Source organism: Macrotis lagotis, chromosome 2 (assembly GCF_037893015.1).
Source record: "Macrotis lagotis isolate mMagLag1 chromosome 2, bilby.v1.9.chrom.fasta, whole genome shotgun sequence".
Classification (NCBI taxonomy): Eukaryota; Metazoa; Chordata; class Mammalia; order Peramelemorphia; family Peramelidae; genus Macrotis; species Macrotis lagotis.
Genome location: NC_133659.1, coordinates 287,748,575 through 287,768,587, shown reverse-complemented (window position 1 = coordinate 287,768,587; position 20,013 = coordinate 287,748,575). Strand labels below are relative to the sequence as shown.

Sequence of the window (20,013 nt, the reverse complement as noted above, 5' to 3'; positions counted from 1 at the left end):
TTCCAATTGGGCTGGTTACATTTGCTGTATCAGTGTCTCTGGCTTCAATCTATGCAGACAAGCACAGACATACCATCAACCCTAACCAGGTGTGACTTAGACCTCTGACCCCTGATCCTAGCCTAATTATAAGTCACTCATCCTAATCCTAATATTCCCCTTACTTCCAGGAGCTCCTGGCTCATGGTGTCTCCAATCTAGTCTCCTCACTCTTCTCCTGCTTCCCCAGCTCAGCCACATTAGCTACAACCAGTTTGCTAGCAGATGCAGGGGGGCACACACAGGTAAAGTGGAGAGTGCCAAAGACTGTAGAGGTCCTGTAGGGACATTTAAGTAAGGAGGATGGAGGACATTTTGATCAAATAATGAAGAATCTGAAGGGGCTGAGATATCCATGTAGGATGAAATGAGAAAGAAGGAACAGTGTAAAGGTTGTGGGGAGACAAAGGGGAAACAGCTGGTGCTAGAAGCATACAAGTTTTAGGAAGGTTAGTCATAAGGAGAAAGTCAGTTCTCTATTCCACATCCCAACTCTTTACATCCTTCCTTCCCTTTCTGCTTGCAGGCCTCTTGTACAGTTGTGTCATCAGTGCTATTATGGTTGGGACCTCTTGTCTACTATCTACCCAAGGTAGTGAATTGTGGGAAAGAGTAGGGATTTGTAGAAATTGCCCATTTTTGAGGTGTAAATGTTCACACTGAAAAGTGAACAGTCTCTTGTGCTGGTCAGGGCTGGTTCCAGCAAATTCCTACTAATATGGAATTTAGGAAGAAGAAGGGATTTTGGAGGAAAGATAATGAATTCCATTTCTGACAAGTTGAGTTTCTATGATTTCCTTTGTGTATATGCTCAATAGTAGACTATCTACTCTAAGGATATGGATGATCCTACTTCTTTTACTCTCCTCTCCATGTGATCCCCAGGATACAGTGTCTGGTGCTTGGTCAAGCAAAGGGAAGAGAACTAGTCTGTCTAATCAAAGAAAATTCTAAGGTGGGCAAGAGGAGGTTGGGGAATGGAGATGGAGATGATCCTACTTAGAAAGAATGTTTTGTTCGTGTTTTGGTACTGCAAATACCTTCTCCAGCTATGTCAGGTTCCTGGACTACAAATCTTCAGACATTCCTGTCCTGCTGTATTTTAGGACCAGAGGCAGATTTCTTCAAACTATGGGGCAGCTGCTGGGGTAAGAGAGGCAAGATGAGGTGAGAAAACAACAGGAGGTGAAGGTTTAAAGGACAGATGTTATAAGTCAAATGGAGGTTGGATGGACAGATGAATAGAGAACTAATATTTACTAATTGGGGTGGTAACTCCTTCCCTCCTCCTTATCCACTAGGACTCTGCAAAGTCACATATATCAGTTGAGTCAGGTAAGCTGGGAAAGGGAACTTGGGAAGATTTGGGTGACAGCTGGGAGATCATAAAAAAAAAAAAAGCACAAAAAAACCAGCACACAAGATTGTTCACTTTTTAAGTGTGAGTATTTACACCTCAAAAATGGACAATTGGTACAAATCCCCAATCTTTCCCACAATTCACTACCTTGGGCAGATAGTAGAAAAGAGGTTCCAACCACAGTAGTACTGATACAACAACTGCGCAGTTCCAGGAGAGGAACTTGTTCAAGTTGTCATTCCTTAGCTTTTCTGTGATCAACATGATAAATGCCAGCCCTTTTTAGCTTGTTTTGGGGTCAGAACATTCCAACTTGGCTGCAGTGCTATCATTTTTGTGGATGTGGCTGGAGCACAGGAGTTGGTGTAGGTATGTGTATGCATGTTGGAGTGACGTAGTTAGAAGGATGAATTAATTTAAAAAATTTATTAAGCGCTTACTATGTTCCAAGCATTGTGCTAAGCGCTGAGGATACAAATACAAAATCAAAGAACATCTGCCCTCAAGGAGCTTCCATTCTAATGTGGAGACAAAACAAATAGGGAAACTGGTCAGGGAAGCATCTTCTGATCCGGAGTTAAAGAACTACTGAGAGGAGTAGTAGGGGAGGAGATTGGCATACTCTTGTGTGGAGCAATGACAGAGTTGAGTTCATCTTGGTTCCAGAGTTGAAAGCGAGAGACTGAAGTATCTGTGAAAGGATGATGTGGCAGGGGAGGGGAAAAGAATCAAAACTGGTGCTGGTCCTGAAAGTAGTGGGCAACTGAGGCAACTCTTCTTCTGTTAACCAGCCTTGAAATTCTTCCTTTCCCCAGTTGGTTAGTCAGTGCAGTGCAGCCAGGATTCACCTCTTGGCTCAGTGTAATGGGAAGATGCATGAAATTAGGCAGGCTTGGAAATGCTTTAAATTATTTGGTGGGGTATAGGAAAAGGGATGAAATGGAGACCAGAGTTGAGATTTTGATCATTCTTACTGTTGGCACAGCTCCCATAATGGGGACACTACCAGGACTGGGCTCCTGGACATATTGACCCCCAGAGCAATTTTTTGTGAGTGTCCAAGATGCAGCTGCCTATGCACTGGAGAGGCTGCTAAAGGTCTGGGAACAATGGGTTGGTGGAGGGAAGATAGTGAGAAGTCAGGGGTGATCTTAGGGATAATAAGAGGATAGGAAAAGGAAACTAGACAATGGGAGGAGTGGCCAAGGAGAAAGGACATGTATGAGGAAGGAGGGAACATGGTATAGGGGGGCCAGGATGCAAAGCTGATAAGGTAGATGTTAGGGGTGGGGGAAGAGTGGAGAGATAGAATGGAGGTTGAGGGAATGAGCAAGGGAGTATAGTAACACTTTTTTTTTTAAGTTTTTTGCAAGGCAATGGGGTTGAGTGGCTTGCCCAAGGCCACACAGCTAGGTAATTATTAAGTGTCTGAGGCCAAATTTGAACTCAGGTACTCCTGACTCCAGGGCCAGTGCTCTATCCATTGCGCAACCTAGCCACCCCACAGTAATACTTCTTAAAAGACTCAAAGGAAGAATTGGCCTGAAGTATGAGGAAGGGTCTTACAGAACATAATTTCCCATCCTATTCCCCCACCCAGTCTCCTTAGGGATGATGGGGGAGGTAGGAGGTATGTTCCCAGAATTCTTTCCATCACTCTCCCTTTTCCCTTTTTAGGGGCTTCTGACCTCAAAGACTTGCATGATCTGGGTGTGAACCTAACATCTCTGCTTATTAGGAATCCCTGGTTGGATACTCTAGGGGAGAGATTATGACCACTGAGGGGAAAACCAGAGACTCCCTCATTATTTATGTTATCAATAAAATGAAGTTAGATTTTTCTGTGATCAACATGATAAATGCCAGCCCTTTCTAGCTTGCTTTGGGGTCTGAACATTCCAACAGATATCCATTAGAGACCCCTTTATGTCGCCTTGACTCTGAAGAGATACGACTGACCCTGATTACAGAATGGTTGACTAGTTCATTAACCCCCTCTGGAGAACTCTATTCAGAAACCTGCTTAATTTATGAGGTTGAAATTCTCCTAGGGGGTGTGGTGGGATTGGGGGGGGTGGTGGTGAGGATAACTGAATATGATGCATAGAGACACAAGGGTGCACCCCAAAGGGTGTGCCTATCTAGAGCCTCTGCTCTTAAGGAGATAGGCAAAAGTGTCTCCACATGAGGGGTGGGTGCAGTTTGGCTCTTTGAAACCATCAGGCTCCTTGGCACTAGAAGGGTATCCTTATTACTCTTAATTAAAAGAATAGGGAGTGGAATGGGGGTGGGAGTGGGGAGGGTTGTCTGGTAAGCTGCCACCAAATTGGTGAAGGTGGGTCATAGATCCAGTGGTACTTTGGGCATTGAGGAAGATCAGTTCTCATCTTAGGATTGGGTCAAGATCAAAGAATTTGAAGGCTTGGATAACCTTTGAACAGTCCTTGGGTGATCAGCCACAAACTTGATCAGCAGGGTAATTGAAGTGACCACAATAGTGCATACAAGGGCAATCAGGCAGTCACTATGTCCTTCATATCAGCCATTCTATTATTACTGGACCAATCAATCTGAGGTCATGCACTGGAGGCGATGTTTGAAGAAGAGCAGTTTGTGTTTGGACACCTGGCTCTCATCCGTGACCCCAGGATATCGGTATTTGGCATAAATCTCTGCCTCAGTCCCCCAAGGTGCCATTGGTAATTTCAGCTTTGATGCATGATCCACTAAGACATCAGAGCAGGAGCCCACCCGAAGGGAGCCAAGTCCATCCAAGAAAAATTCTGGAGGGAATTGAAAGGGAAAGAAAAAGAGGGAGACATTGAGAGAAAGGCCATGAAGGATAGAAGCCCACCCAAAGAACAAATCTCAACAGGACAAGAGAATTTGGAATTTTTGTGTTTGAGGAAAGTTTTGCCCTCAGGCCCGTCTCCAAGGCTATTTCTTTGACTATAAATTTGGGATAAGCATCTGTCAAATAAAATGGAAACAAAAGCAAGGTAACAAGTTGAAAGAACTTTGTAAATTTAGAACCTGATAGACCATGTGCCCATTAATTGGGGAATGGCCAAACAAATTATAGCATATTAATATAATGTTGCTATTTTACTATAACAAATGAGGAATTCAGATAAAAATGAGAAGCATTATATGAATTTATGTAGAATAGAGTAAGAAGAACTAGGAAAACAATATATAATGTATATATATATATATATATATATATATATATATATACACACACACATATATATCAATGACTACAACAAAATAAGGGAAATAAAGGGAAAGAACAATCAAATGAAACAACATTAGTCACAATGAACAACATGGTCCCAAGAGAAGAAATGAGGAAATGCATACTGCTCCTTTTTGGGAAAGAAAGGAACTTTTTTTGGGAAGACTGGGATGTTGTTCAATCTGGAAGAAGAGTGGTTGGGCTTGGGCACCTTTCCAGAAGTTATGTTTTTTTTCTCTGCTACAAGGAAAGATTCACTTGGGGTGAAACCTATCTGGAAATGACCATTATATTAAAAACAAAACAAGAGGCATTGTTGAAATTAAAAAAACAAAACAAAACAAGACTTTCTCCTGACTGGGATAGTTATTCAACTGATGCTGGATTATTCTTGCCTGAACTTTGGATAGAAAAGGGCAGGACTGGTAGAGAAAGAAAGCAAAACTTCAGGTTAGAAGGAATCCATTAAATCCCTAGGTCTTCCTAATTTTCATCTTTCCCTTTTTGGGAATGGAGTGTTCACTACCTTGGTGAAGAAGAGTTCTTTCATGTGCACATATTCAAATATATAATGTGTTAAAATGTGCAGATGAATTTAGAAGATACAAAAGTAGCCTTTAGAGTCAAAAGGATTTGGATTCAAGCCCCACCTTTGACATAGCCTGGCTATTGGACCCTAGGCAATTAATATTAACAGTGACTCCAGGCAATTTTCCAAGGTTATAAATTGTGGAATAGACACCAATTTGCATTCATTCCTCACTGGGAGCTTCTAGATTAAAGAAAACAGAGTTTGGTTAAAAAAAATGGTACAGGGTGCCTGAGAACCTTTGTGGTTATTAAGTATAAAGAAAATTTTCAGTTTCAAGTCTAGTGAAGTATTGTAGAATAGGTGGTGGTGGAGGTCACTCACCATTCATACTCTAAGAATATAAAGATAAAGTTGAGCTCTTAGGAAGTAAATAGAGCAAATAAAGAAGAGGAGGGGAAAAGCCTTTGATCAGAGCAAGGAAGTATGTGCTGTGCTCAGGACAAGATTTGAAAACAGGTCCTTTGGACATGTGACAATTGAACCTTCACCCTACCACACTGAACAAACAAAAATCAATACCTACACGCAACCTTTTTCCCCGCATTATAATTAATATGTATATCCCATTGATTGATTGAGCAATAGCTCAACAAGTTGTGATAAAATAAAATATAACATATTTTGGTACTTTAAAAAAATACAATGAATACAGAGAAACATGGGAAGATGTGAACTGATGTGAAGTAGAACCAGGAAAGCTATATACCTGAGAATAACATTGTAAAAGGAAAGAAAAGCAACAAAACCAATTCTATTAAATTACAACCAAGTCTTGCTCTAAAGAAGAGATAAGAGAAGGCTCCTTCCTCATTTTCTTGCAACTTAGGGAACTAAGGGGGTGGAACACCATAGATAATGTAAACTACATGGATGACTAGGTTGGTTCTTCTGAACTTTTCTTTCCTTTAAAGAGAGTCTTTGTTAATAAATGTAGGGTGGGGCAAGGCAGTAGGGCTACGTTGATAAATATAGGTGATATAAAAACAAGGTACCAATAAAAATTTACTATAAAAAAGGAAAAAATATATTAACCTGTTTTAATTTTTTTCCAGCATTGTCTTATTGCGCCCTTTTGAACTTTTCACCTTAGGTGCTCACTGGACTAGAAGTCCCAGCTCTGCTTTGGAGTTACTTTTCCTCACTAAGGCTCAGGAACCCAGTTGTATCTTTAGTTTAGTGAATCCCAGTGAAGGTGGGGGCTTGCAGAAATATGGAGGGAATGTCACATACCCAAATGGGCCACCCGGCTGAGTCGAGGGTCAAAGCCTATCTCTCGAACCTTATCCACTCGAGCCAAAAAGAAGTTGACAACACCATCAGTGACCACACAATCTGGGAAACCTGGGAGCTCATGGTGGAAGCCTCGCCTTTGAATGAGGCAGTCTCCCCAGCCAGGGCCACCAGGTTCTATGCTCAACAATTGTCGATAAGTAGTGGAGAAGCCTGTGATCTCCCGAACTGCTCCCCCAACCTGAAAAAGGCAGAAGGGAGACAGAGGACATGAATAGGAGGTACAGTTACAAACCAGGAAATGGCAGATAAATGGACTTTATGAATTATTGTGGAGGAAAGATAAGAAAGGCAAGGAAGATAAGATGAAAGAATGAGAGTGGGTGGGGTAGAAAGGGACTGAACCATTTCTGGTTTCTAAGGGCATCAGACCACAGCTCCTTCCACACATTCTTTCCCCACTCATGTACTCTCTTCACAAAATTAGATGCTTCTGCCTCTGCCTTCTCCCTTTTCATACCTATCCCACACCCATACACAGACCTGGGACAATGGAAAAGTTAGGCATGTAAGGTTTCTGTGATAGGCCCTTTTCAGTCACATCCATTAATTCTTAAATCTCTAAAAATCTCTCTTTTTCTCCTTTCCTCTACTCCCTTAGGAGATGAGGAAAGTTTCATTATTAAGTTCTCAGCCTAGAGAAAGACAACTGGTGGCACTGAGGATAACCAGGTTTAGGATCAGGAAGAAGTTGTTCATTCATTTCAGTGAAATCCAACTCTTTGTGATCCCATTTGGGATTTTTTTTTATAAGGCAAATGGGGTTAAGTGGCTTGCCCAAAGCCACACAGCTAGGTAATTATTAAGTGTCTGAGACCGGATTTGAACCCAGGTACTCCTGACTCCAGGGCCAGTGCTTTATCCACTACGCCACCTAGCCACCCCTCCCATTTGGGATTTTCTTGGCAAAGATACTGGAATGGTTTGCCATTTCCTTTTCCAGCTTATTTTATAGATAAGGAAATTGAGACAGACAGGGTTAGGTAACTTTCTCAGGGTCACACACAGCTAGCAAGTCTCTGAGATCAACTTTGAACTCAGGTCTTCCTCTAGGCCTAGAACATTATCCATTGTGCCACTCACCTGTCCCCAGGATCAGAAAGATCTGAGTTAAAATCCAGCTTCAGATACTTCCTAACCATTTGAACCTGAGTAAGTCACTTAAGCAAATTAGATAAAGCATTTAGTTAACGAAGTGCTAGACATGTAGGCCTTATATAATTGACTTCTTCCCTCACACACCTCCCAGGTGCCCTCCTTCCATCCCCTCCAAACTCATCCTTTCCCCAGTCTTCTTTTCCTTTACCTACTACCTTCCCTCTCCCTATCCTAATCTCTTTTTTTCTACCAAGTCCAGAGATGTCCTCTCCAACACATCCACAAGCTTCTCCAGCTTCGTCCGTCCAGTGAAGATGAAGTCGTCATCCACCCACAGCACATACTTTGTGGTTACTTGGGAAACAGCTAGATTCCGACCTGCAAACCATCCCTAGGGGAAATGAGAGTTGCTAGGGGAGGAGAGGAAAGTGATTAAACCTATTCCTCCATCCTCCCACTATTTCTTAGTCACCAGTGTCCACTGTCTTCTTTAGATAAACACGGCACCTCTCCCCCTATTGTTGTGGGACTGTCTCCCACCCATTCTCACCCACCTTGCCGAAGGGCATGAGGTAGTGCTCGATATGAGGACCATTGACTGTCTCGGGTTGCTCACTGTCATCAGCGATGATCACTGTGACCGTTGGGTAGAAACGACGGATGCTATTGATGAGGTTTCGGAGACGGTCATAGCGAAGGAAGGTCTTAGTTGCGATGGTGACCAGAGCACTGATATTATATTTGGCTGGTGTCAGAATGGAAAAAGAACCAGGCTACCAGTGAGATTTCAAGCAGAACAAATCCTTCTCACCATCCCCAAAGCCACCTCTCTAGTTCTGGCCTTACCTCCTTCAGGGGGTGACCCAGGTGGGTACAGTCGAGGTCTGGGTGGATGCTTGATTCGGATAGTGAAGACAGCTTCATGGCCATCTGTGGAGAACCGGACTGGAGAGGGTGAGAATGAAATGTGTGTAATGTTGGGGGGGGGGAGGATGACTACAGATTGGGTTTCCTTTCCTCTCCCTCTTTCTTGCTCTCTGCCCAAGCCAGACAATGGTCCTTTCATGACTCTCCCCTCCCAAAGGCTGAGCTCAGTGGGTCTATTGTCTAGATGGCCTGCTCTGTACTGTGTCTTAGCACCTCCCCCAACTCCAGGCATTTTAGTCTCCCACCTCATTCACCCCTTGAGCTTGGACTGCCTTTTCACCTGTGTCTTCAGTGTCTGGTTGGTAGCTCTGGCTACTGTAGGTGACCAGTTGAAGCTGTTTGTTGAGCCGGTCTAACTCTGGGCTTGAGAGAGTGAGTTCCAGCTGGCCCTCCCCTCGAAGTATCACTCCTTCCACTTCCCCAGCCACATCCCAGGTGCCAAGAGAAGCCGAGAGGTTTACCTGAGTATGTGTGGGAGAGACAAAGTCAGAGCCTGGCAGGGTTAGACCCATGTGCTTTCCTATGCTTCTCCTCTCACTACTTTATCTTCTGGCCCCCTAAATCTACTACCTCACCCAGTATTTCATCTCATGCTGTCTTCCTATGTCCAGCTCTCTTACCTGGTACACTTCTTGCTCAGATGCTTGCAGGCTGAGACCTGGAGACAGAGGAGGGAGTCAGGGAAAATATCACATTATGCTCAAGAAGCATCTTGCCAGGTTGATTAGACCCTCTGAAATTCATTCTTTTGCCTTCTCTATTCCTCCACATTCTTGTCTTCATTCTGTCCATGAAACTGTCCCTTTGTATTCTGGTGCCAATTCCTATCCCTGTCATGCCAGGGACTTTGGGTATCATATGACCACCTCAAGCTGGACATTCTCTCTTATCTTTAAACTTATTTTCATTCAAATATTTATTTGCTAGTGATCTTAATTCTCCTTACCTAATTTCATATCTCATTCAGACACCTTCTTTATTCCTCCCTCCAGAGGAATAATTATCCTTCCTAACTACTGAAGTTTTATAAACCTTTCTCCCTAGACCCTTGAGTATCTTCCCTACCATGGCTTTCCACTATTCCTACCCCCAAATGACCTTATATCTCTTGTGGATGCCTCAGATCACTCAATTCCCCCTCCCATTCCTATGCCACTTCCCTCCTAGGTGTATACAATGACCACAATCCTCCATTGCAATGCCCTGTTGTTTTCCCTGCCCCCACCTACTGTACCTGGCACCAAGATGGTCTTTAGGGGTTGAACCACCACACCCTTCAGGGGATACTGAAGTGGGGAGTTAGCTGGAGCGATGAGTATCTGGTCAGCTGGAGACTGGACCCTGGAGGTGGTCAGATTGGATAGATGAAGGCTAAGAGGGAGTTGGTGCCTCTATCCTTTCCCATCCTCAGAATTCTCACACACATCTCCTCCCCCTTCTCAGAAATTATCCTCTCCCCTTCAATCCCCTGACACCTGGCCTGGAAAGCTTGGTATTCCCGATCTCTTGCAATAGTGGCTGCCAGCAGCTCCTCAGGTCTATAAGCTGATGTGAAGTCAAATGCGTGTACTTGATGTTGAAATGGGAGAGAGAAGCCAAGTCCTCCTCTGCTGGTCACACAACTACAGGTGTTTTGGGCCAGTAACCTGGGGAGTTGGAAGGAATGCTATTTCCATACTTTGCCTTAAACCCAGCCATGTATTAATTATTACCAAACCTACCCAATCAAAATCTTCTTCCCCAAAACTCTTGTTAACTCTGCTTTTAAACACTCATGTCTTCCACTATTCTTCTAAAATGTTAGTCTCATTTAAGAGTTTAGAATTTTTCTTTCCACAAAGTCTAATTTTAACTAGTAAATCTTGGAAAAGGGTGCAGTGGATAGAGCATGGGCCTTGTAGTCAGGAAGACCTGAGTTCAAATTCACCCACAGACACTTAGTAGTTGTGCCACCTTGGCAAGTCTCTATACCCCATTGCTTCTCCCCAGAATGGATAGTAAATCACTACAAGAACTGTTGCTACCTCTTATCACAAACAAATTTAATGCAGTTCAAATATTGATTCAGTTCAACTTTTCCTTCTCCTACTCCAGGAGAGTTTCAGGAAAGTGTAAAGCTATGATAATATTCCAGTTGCCCTAAGATATAGGGGTATCTCTCATCAAGGAGGAAATACCTCTAGATTGAAGAAGAATAGCACTGGAAGCTGGACCCCAGCTCACCATCTTTGAGGTTTTTCTCAATCATTCATAGATCTCTAGCACCCTAGAACCACTTCAAATAGCATTTAATAAATAACTCCCATAAATGCCAAATGAATCCTTGTCTTCTCCCGTCCACAATAAATATAAAGCCATAACAGGAAACGCTTTCAGGATATAAGGGAGAGGTTTGTAACAATACAATCTTCCACTGCAACTCCTACCATGCTGATGATTTACATGCCTTTGGATCACAGTTAGAGGAGAACTGGAAAAGAGGTCAACTAGTCCCATTGTCAGTTTTTGCAGTTAAGTAAACTGGAGCCCAGAGAGGAGAATGGCTCCTGAGATAGTAAGTAGCAGAGTTGGGATCCGAACCTTGGTTCTCTAATTCTAAATGCACTGGTTCTGGAAGCCACTCACTTATAGTCAATATTTGACGGCTGGATCTTGGGCAAAGTATATTTTATTTCTCGGTGCCTCAGTTTTCTTATTTACAAGTGAAATGAACTTGATACACTCAAAGATTCCTTTTCCAACTGAAATCACTTATGATTTCATTTACACTCTCTGTGGCTCTAGTACTCTGCCCACTTAATTTACAGCTTTTAAAAATAATAAGCCCTAAGTGAAATGGGCTCAGGAAAAATCAAAAGGAATTGAAAGTTAAATGTTAAACTGCCTTTTTTTAAAAACTGGAATCCCCCACTCAACCAGGTCCTGGTTGCTGTCTAACTTACCCAACAACCTGCTCTTTGAGCTTAAAGGGAATGTGTGCATATCGAGGATCTGGAGCCAGGTTAGGGTATTTGAGCTTGGAGGACTCGAGAGGAGGCGACCACAACCCAGAAGGAGTTTTAGGGATTGGGTATTTCCAGTTGTAAAAGTAAAGGAGACCCAAAGCAGCAGTGAAGAACAGTAGCAAGAAGCTACAAATCGACCTTCGGCCTAGCTTCATTCTAGAATTAGAGAAAAGAGGAGGTCCATTAAGTAAGTGGAGCCCTGGATCTGCTTCTCTACCATGGAAAAGGACTCACTAGAAGAGCTCTACACCTATAATGTTGAAAACTAAGACCTTGGGTCATAACCTTTTACTTCCTTACCTCAGGACTTGCCTCTAAACCTTGTCTTCCTCATATGATTTTTTTGGTGCCATTTTTTCCTGCCCAGACCCTGCTCCTAATCTGTTTCACACATTACTATTTGAATATCCCAACACAATCTTATCCTTCCCACTCACACACTTAAGTATGGCAAATGAATTTAAAAAAGAATTTAAGATTAAATATTAACCTGCTTTTTTGGGGGGGGAGGAGTTCCCCACTCTTCCAGGTTCTGGTAGCTTTCTAACTTACCCGACAACCTGCTCCTTGATCAAAATGGAATGTGTGCATATTGAGGCTCTGGAGCCAGGGTAGGGTATTTGAACTTGGCGGATGCCGGAGAAGTGACCACAGCCTAGAGGAAGCTCTAGAGATTGGTTGTTTGCAGTTGTGTAAGTAGAGGAGACCCAGAGGCGCAGAGAGGCTCTCTCTCACACTTCCCTCTCCCTTAGTAACATAGCTCAAATGGTTTGGCTGGGGATGGGGGGGTGGGGGTGGGGAAGAAGCAGATTCGAACATATGGAACAGGGGGAGAGGGAGCAGACAGGGACAGAGTGGGCTGATGGGGATAGGAGTGAGGCAGTGGAGAAATGAGTGGGGGAGAATGGTTCTCCCTCTAGGCCCATGATACTGCACCCCCCTCATTCCCCGACCCCGAACACACACACACACACACACACACACACACGATAGAACGAGATGCGAAGAAGGGTTCAGAACCGCACCGTCCCCCACCCCCAGGTCCTTTCAGCCCCACTCAGATCCCGGCAATGACCTGTCAGGCGGTCTCAGGACTCGGCCGTATCTCGATTTCTTCTCCGTAGGGCAGCCAAGACAGGTCCAAAAGTCCGCATGGGGATGTTATTGGAGTAGGTCCGGTCTGAGATTGGGAGGAGTCTCAGAGCCGCGAATGCGTGCGGGAGAATTCTGCCCCGCAGAAGCCCCCCTCTCGCCCCACCTCCCCCACACATAACCTCCTTTCAATCTGTCAGTAGCCTGGAGAACTGAGGCGCAGGGGAGAACACTTCCTCGCTAGGAGAAAGGGAGATGGGGAAAAAATGGGAATCCACCCCTCCGCCTCGGGCCTTTCCCCAGTCCTCTAGACCCCGGTCCCTGCGAACAAAGGCATTGGAGATTAAGGTCCTCCCCGGTCTTTACCTGCTTTTCCAAGGGCTCAGACTGACAACCGCCTTGCAGCCTGGGCTGGCTCAGTCTCAGCCTCCGGCTCCTAGGGAAGGGCCTCCCACCGCTTACTTGTTCAGCCTGGAGCTCAGTCTCTGGCCCCGTCTCGGTCTTGGGCTCTGGCTCGTGACACAATGAATGCGGGAGGAGCTGCCCTCTCGTGGGAGTGGGGAGAACCACAGCTGGAGCATAAGGGAGCCTGTGCAAGAGTGAGAGCAGTCGTGGGTACCAAAACCCAGAGCACCAGTCTACCCACCCTGGAGATGCTCTGGGGTGTGTGCATATCGAGGACCTGGAGCCAGGTCAGGGTATTTGAGCTTGGAGGACTCGAGAGGAGGCGACCACAACCCAGAAGGAGTTTTAGGGATTGGGTATTTCCAGTTGGAAAAATAAAGGAGACCCAAAGCAGCAGTGAAGGACAGCCTTTGTCTCTTTTTTCTCCCCTCCCTTTGTTTTTTGTTGTTGCTGTTGTTGATTTGCTTTGTTTGTTTTAACTAGATTTTTGATTTCAAGGGTAAGAACATTCTCTTTATAAGTTAATTACCAAATGATTTGTAATTTTAACTAACTCTCACCTAAAAAAAAGTAAAAAATAAAAAAATAAGTAACTCTCCAATAACTCCTACCTCCTCCTGTTTCCAGTCTTAAGAGATTTCAAGAGCCCCTCAAAGTCACTCTTCTCAATCTTAGAATTTGTGTGGGGATAAAGAAGTGGGATTTTTTTTGTGGGGAGAGGAGGAGGGAAAGATGCCTTATAATGGAAATCAGGAGCCATAGAATGCTAGGTTAGAAAGTAACTTAGTCTGGGATATCTAGTCTAGGGATTTTTCACTTGAGGTCATGGACCAGTTCACCCTGAAAGTCCTCAGTCTATGGATAAATCAAGGGAGCGACAACTTGGATGAGAAAAAAAGTCAATTTTTATTTAAAAAAATAGCTAACATTAAATGCTATTATCATTGTTATTAATGATAATTAAAGTAATAAGTACCCACTATGTGCCAGGCAATCTTTGCATTTAAAGAACCCATGTTGCTATGGAATATAAGAATCCATAATGTGCTTCCTATATTTATACTGATACAATTTCTTTAACTTCATATGGATGGATGAATTAATGAATATACTTTTCTCATAAAATAGCTATATCTTATGGTTTGCAGAAGACTTTACAAATTTCATCTAATTTTATCCTTCTAACAACCCTGTGAGGTAGGTGCTATTATTAGCTTCTTATTATCAGGGAGGAAATAGGGACAGACAAGAAGTTCAGTTCAATTTACATGCAAAGATGGATGTTCTTGACATTTATCCTTTTGCAAGCTTCTGATACATTTTTCTGTCACCCTCCCTTTCCTTCCCTCTTCTCTATGGCAGCACACAATCAGATATGGGTTGTACATGTACAATTGTGTTTAGCATATTTACATATTAGTCATGTTGTGAAAGAGGAGTTAGAACTAAGAGTAAAAAACAACCATGAGAAATAAAGGAAAAACCTAAAAGAAGATTGAAAAAGTGAATAGAATGTGTGCTTTGTTCTGCATTCAGACTCCATAGTTTTTTTCTGGATTTGAATGGTATTTTTTGTAGCAGGTCATTTAGGATTGTTCTTGATCACTGAACTGCATTTAGTTGCATCTTTTATAGCTGATCATCTCACAATGTTCTCCTGGTTCTGCTCACTTCACTCGGCATTACTTTCATGCAAAGTCTTTCCAGGCTTTTTTTTTTAAACAAATTTATTTATTTTACCAACTACATGTGAAGGTGGTTCTCAACAATCTTTTCTTTGGAAAATCTTGAGGTTACATCTCTCTCTCCCCCTCTCTCCCCCTCCCCTGACAGAACAATCTAAAATAGGCTATGTACGTACAACCATGTTGAACATATTTCCATATTAATCGTGCTGTGAAGGAAGAATCAGAACAAAAAAGGAAAATAAAACATGAGAGGTATGAAACCCAAAAAACATAAAACAAATTTTAAAAATTGAAAATTGTGAGTTTTAGCTTGCACAGACTCCACAGTTCCCTCTCCAAATGTGGGTGGCACTCTTCATCAAAAGTCCCCTAGAACTGTCTTTGATTATTGTACTGCTGAGATGAGCAAGTCCATCATAGGTGATCATTATACAATCTTGCTGTCAATGTGTATAATGTTCCTCTGGTTCCACTTATCCCACTCAACATGAGTTCATATAAGACCTTTCAGGCTTTTCTGAAGTCCATCCATTCATGATTTCTTACTGAAAAAATAGTACGCTATCACATTCATATGCCATAATTTGTTCAACCATTCTCCAATTGATGGGTATCCCCTCAAAGTCCAACTTTTTGTCTGAATGTCTTTGATAGGTTAGCAATAGGTCCCAGACCAATTCCTACTTGAGTCCTCATTGGCTCAGAGTGAATTTAAAGAGCTATTGTTTCTGTTTTGGTCTTTCCCTCCCAGATTGATTTTTTTTTTCATTTTTCAAAAGAGACCACTCTTTGCATCATTTCTTTCTTACCAACCTTAATCACTGAATTCTGGGACTTTGTCTTAGTCAAACTGAGACTTGCTAAAATCCTTAGCTTAAAAAGTCCAAGGTCTCTTACTACATCCAGGCCCATCTCTAGTCATCATGATCCATATCTGGCCACTGGACTCAGATAGCTCCAGAAGAGAAAGTGATTTTCCACAGCGCCCCCTCACTTAATCTAATTCACTTGCATGTCACGGCATTACATCCCTGATGTCATGGTCCTCTTTGAGAACAAAGGAAAAACAACAATGTATTTGTATTTTTACTCTTGCTTAGATTGAACTGAACCACATTGGGATCTTAGATCTCAGCTCCTGATGTCCTTATTCACTGAGATTCATGACAAGTTAGATCAAAAAGGGTAAATTAACTAGAAAAAAACTAATATTTTATTTGTTTTTCAATTATATCCAATAGTAGTTTCTACCTATAATTTTTTGTAAGGTTTTTGAATTTTACAGTTTATCCTCTACCCTTTCTTCCCTCCCCTCATTCCCCCCACAGAAGACAGTCTGATATTCTTTTTAAATTTATTTTTATTAAAGATATTATTTGAGTTTTACAATTTTCCCCGTCTTGCTTCCCTCCTCCCCCCCCCCCCCCGCCCAGAAAGCACTCTGTCAGTCTTTACTTTGTTTCCATCTTGTACCTTGATCCAAATTGGGTGAAAATGAGAGAGAAATCATATCCTTAAAGAGAAGTCTAAGAAGTAACAAGATCAGTCTGATAGTCTTTACACTGTTTCCATGCTATACATTGATCAAAATTGAATGTGTTGAGAGAGAAATCATATCCTTAAAGAGAAGTCTAAGAAGTAACAAGATCAGTCTGATAGTCTTTACACTGTTTCCATGCTATACATTGATCAAAATTGAATGTGTTGAGAGAGAAATCATATCATTGAGGGAGATATTGGAGATAGCAAAATTATGTTGTACATAAGACACCTTTAAAAAAAATGAAGGTAATTTGGTCTTTGTTTAAACTCCATAGTTCTTTCTCTGAATACAGGTGGTATTTTCCGTTGCAGTTATGAGTGAGTATTTCTGGCTCAGATTGGTGGACCAGTTAAGTCTTCCATGCTGTGTGAGTCTAAACCCTTTACCCTTGTAACTTCTCCTTTGACCTAAATCACTAGAGATTTGGCATCTCATTACCAGGTCTTGCTACCTAAATTGACCTCTTCACCCTTTCTTCTAAAAATATAAGAACCTTTCCTGTAGGTCTCCTGATGGTACATCCCCCAGGGTGGCAGGTTTGCTACCTAATTATCTCAAATAAAGACACTTTCTCTACTTATGAGTTTGTTATTTGAAGATCTGTCTGTCTCTGTCTCTCTGTCTCTCTGTCTCTCTGTCTCTCTGTCTGTCTGTCTGTCTGTCTCTCTCTCTCTCTCACTCACTCTCATTCTCACTCACTCTCTCTCGATGGCTCTTTCTCACACATACCCACACACCCACACATCTACACACACACACACACACACACATACACACACATCAGGGTAATTAAGAGGGGAGAGCACTAGTAACTGGAAAGACCTCCTGGAGAAAGTGATGCTCACAATGAATTTTGAAGTAAACAAGGACTTCTTTTTCTTTTTATTAAAGATTTTATTTATTTTGAGTTTTACAATTTTTTCCCCTAATCTTACTTCCCTCCCCCCACCCCCCATAGAAAGCAATTTGTCAGTCTTTACATTGTTTCCATGTACATTGATCCAAATTGAATGTGATGAGAGAGAAATCATATCCTTAAGGAAGAAACATAAAGTATAAGAGATAACAAGATCAGACAATAAGATGTCAGGTTTTTTTTCTAAATTAAAGGAAATAGTCCTTGGTCTTTGTTCAAACTCCACAGTTCTTTCTCATTGCAGACAGCCCCAAATTGTCCCTGATTGTTGTAATGACGGAATGAGCAAGTCCATCAAGTAAACAAGGACTTCTAAGTGATTAGAAATGAAGAGGAAATATATTTCAGGCATGGGAGTCATCTTGTGCAAAGGCAGGAGAGGATAAGAGAAATGAAATTGCCTATGAAGAAGAATAGGAAGGTTAGTTTAACTCAAAGTTAGATGGTGGAAAGAAGAGTGATATATAACAAGGCTAGAAAGGTAGGCTGGAACCAGATTGTGAGGGGTTTTAAAAGAGAAATAGAAGAATTTATTTCCATGAAAGCAATAGGGAGATACTGGACCATGGGAGTGACATGGTTAAAACTATGCTTTAGTAGAATCATGTTTTCTGTACTTATTTAATGATCTTATCAGTTCTCAGAGCACTTATCATTTCTATACAGATAATACCCTCTTCTGTATTATCTTGCCTACTGGTTTTACATATTTTTGTGTTCCCTTTTAGAGGCCCAAGTGTCACATGATATTCTATAAAGTATAGTATGATGAGTCCTTGAAGAAATGCTTTTGTTGTTCATTTTCAGTTGTTTTTCTCCTTTTAGAATATAATCTTCTTAAGGGTGTAAAGTTGAAAAATTATTTTATTTCTATTTTTAAGACTTAGTCTGTATCTTAGTTAAGTCTTCCATGCTGTGTGAGTCTAAACCCTTTACCCTTGTAACTTCTCCTTTGACCTAAATCACTAGAGAAATTTGCCAAATTGGTTAGCTAATCCAACCTTTGTTTCAGTAGTCTCTGATTATTTGAGTCTCAGTTATATTATTTTAGTCTCTATCTCTGCCCACCTTCCAATGCACCCAGTACCCACACAACTAAAATTCAAGTTGATTAAATCAAAACCTTGAAGACTAGACCCACATTTGGCAGAATAATTCTATCATACTGCAATGGATAAAATACTGGCCCTGAAGTCAGGAGAACCTGAGTTCAATTCTAACTTCAGACACTTGACCCTAACTAATTGTGTGACCTTGGGCAAGTTATTTAGCCCTGTTTTCCTTGCATGTAGGGTCACCTCCAGTTGTCCTGATTCAAATTTGGTCACTAGACCCAGATGGCTCCAGAGGAGAAAGTGAGGTTAGTGATTTAGCACAGCATCCCCACACTCAAATTCAGTCTCCTTCCTGATGTCACCATCTTCTTCAAGAACTAAGGGCAGACTGCCTTCTGTGGAGGTGGGGGTGGGGGGAGGGAAGCAAGATTAGAGGAAAAATTGTAAAATTGTAAAATCAATCAATTAATTAATTATTTAAAAAAAATGAAGGACAGTGGAGCCAAGATGGTACTGTGGAGCTATCATGATCCCTGAGCTTTTCCCTACACAACACTAAATGACATTAAAGCTACAGATCCCACCAAAAAAAAAGACAAGATCCAAAGTTTTCAAGGTAGACATAGTGGAGGATCTTTAGTGAAGGACTGTCTCTTTGGGGGAAAAGGGGAAGTAAAGCCAAGCTTGATAGGAGTTCCAGAAAGCCAGGGGGAGGCTTTTAGCCACAGTGCAGTCCAGGTCCTGACAGCTTGACAATGGCATAGATCCTAGCAGCTATATAGCAAGCCAGCAGGTCCCAGCCCCAAACAGAGTCTGAACCCTGGGAACACTGGGGCAAAAGACAGGACTGGGTTGGGAACAAACCACTGCATTGATGAACCCGGACATAAAGGAGGAAACAGACCTCCACAAAGACAAGGTCTGGACTGCACAGGCAACATCTTGGCCTTGGATAAACCAGGGATAAGATCCCAGCCCAACATAAAAAGCTTGGGTCTAGGGGCAGCTAGGTGGTGCAGTGGATAGCACCAGCCCTGGAGTCAGGAGTACCTGAGTTCAAATCTGACCTCAGACACTTAATAATTACCTAGCTGTGTAGCCTTGGGCAAGCCACTTAACCCCATTGCCTTGCAAAAACCTAAAAAATAAAAAAGCTCGGGTCTATACTATACTCCAGGATCAGAGCTCAGACAAAGCTAAGAGTGCTCACTCTAGAAAGCTACTGTGCAGATAAAGATGATAATGCCACCTTGGAAGGAGAAAAGAGTGAAAAATTATGGGGAAGTCTCAAAAGAGTATGAATTGAAGTCAAATCCAAATGATCATAGAAAAACTTAAAAATAATTTAAAAAATGAAAAAGAGAGGAAGAAGAAAAATGGAAAAAAGAAGTGTAAATCATGCAGGAAAATTATGAAAAATTGGTCAAAGAAATCAGCTCCTTTAAAGTAAAAATAGGGGCGGCTAGGTGGCTCAGTGGATAAAGCACCGGCCCTGGAGTCAGTAGTACCTGGGTTCAAATCCGGTCTCAGACACTTAATAATTACCTAGCTGTGTGGCCTTGGGCAAGCCACTTAACCCCATTTGCCTTGCAAAAAAAAAAAACCTAAAAAAAATAAAGTAAAAATAACTAACTGGAAAAAGAATGTAACTCTTCAAAAAATAAAACTAACCAACCGGAAAAGGAATGCAACTCTACAAAGAGTAAAATTAATCAACTGGATAAGGAGACACAAAAGCTAACTGAAAAAATAAAACTCTAAAAAT

The 20,013-nt window shown here is 42.0% G+C and overlaps 1 protein-coding gene across 5 annotated transcripts; it reads right to left on the bottom strand.

Annotated features, from left to right (window-relative positions):
• Positions 1–1,810: 1,810 nt before the first annotated feature.
• Positions 1,811–13,148, bottom strand: B4GALNT1 (beta-1,4-N-acetyl-galactosaminyltransferase 1). Of its 5 annotated transcripts, none has more exons than XM_074226286.1 (13): positions 13,008–13,148; positions 12,625–12,729; positions 12,102–12,216; positions 11,487–11,705; positions 10,020–10,190; positions 9,779–9,885; positions 9,165–9,202; positions 8,825–9,005; positions 8,464–8,562; positions 8,172–8,362; positions 7,868–8,008; positions 6,460–6,700; positions 1,811–4,182 (listed from the first exon to the last, which is right to left on the bottom strand). In XM_074226286.1, the coding sequence occupies exons 4-13, from the start codon at positions 11,702–11,704 to the stop codon at positions 3,965–3,967; spliced, it is 1,605 nt and encodes a 534-aa protein (XP_074082387.1). In that variant the 5' UTR covers position 11,705; positions 12,102–12,216; positions 12,625–12,729; positions 13,008–13,148; the 3' UTR covers positions 1,811–3,964. The 5 variants fall into 5 exon arrangements, with proteins under 5 accessions (XP_074082387.1, XP_074082391.1, XP_074082388.1 ...); XM_074226290.1 differs by having other exon boundaries at positions 8,464–8,547; XM_074226287.1 differs by having other exon boundaries at positions 12,102–12,204.
• Positions 13,149–20,013: the final 6,865 nt, after the last annotated feature.

Excerpts from the sequence above, each read along its gene's own strand:
- B4GALNT1 (XM_074226286.1), bottom strand. The coding sequence starts at position 11,704 with ATGAAGCTAGGCCGAAGGTCGATTTGTAGCTTCTTGCTACTGTTCTTC. Across the intron at positions 10,191-11,486 it reads CTCAAAGAGCAGGTTGTTGG|GTTACTGGCCCAAAACACCT; the intron begins GTAAGTTAGACA and ends CCAACTCCCCAG. Across the intron at positions 6,701-7,867 it reads AGAGGACATCTCTGGACTTG|GTTGGGGGAGCAGTTCGGGA; the intron begins GTAGAAAAAAAG and ends TGCCTTTTTCAG.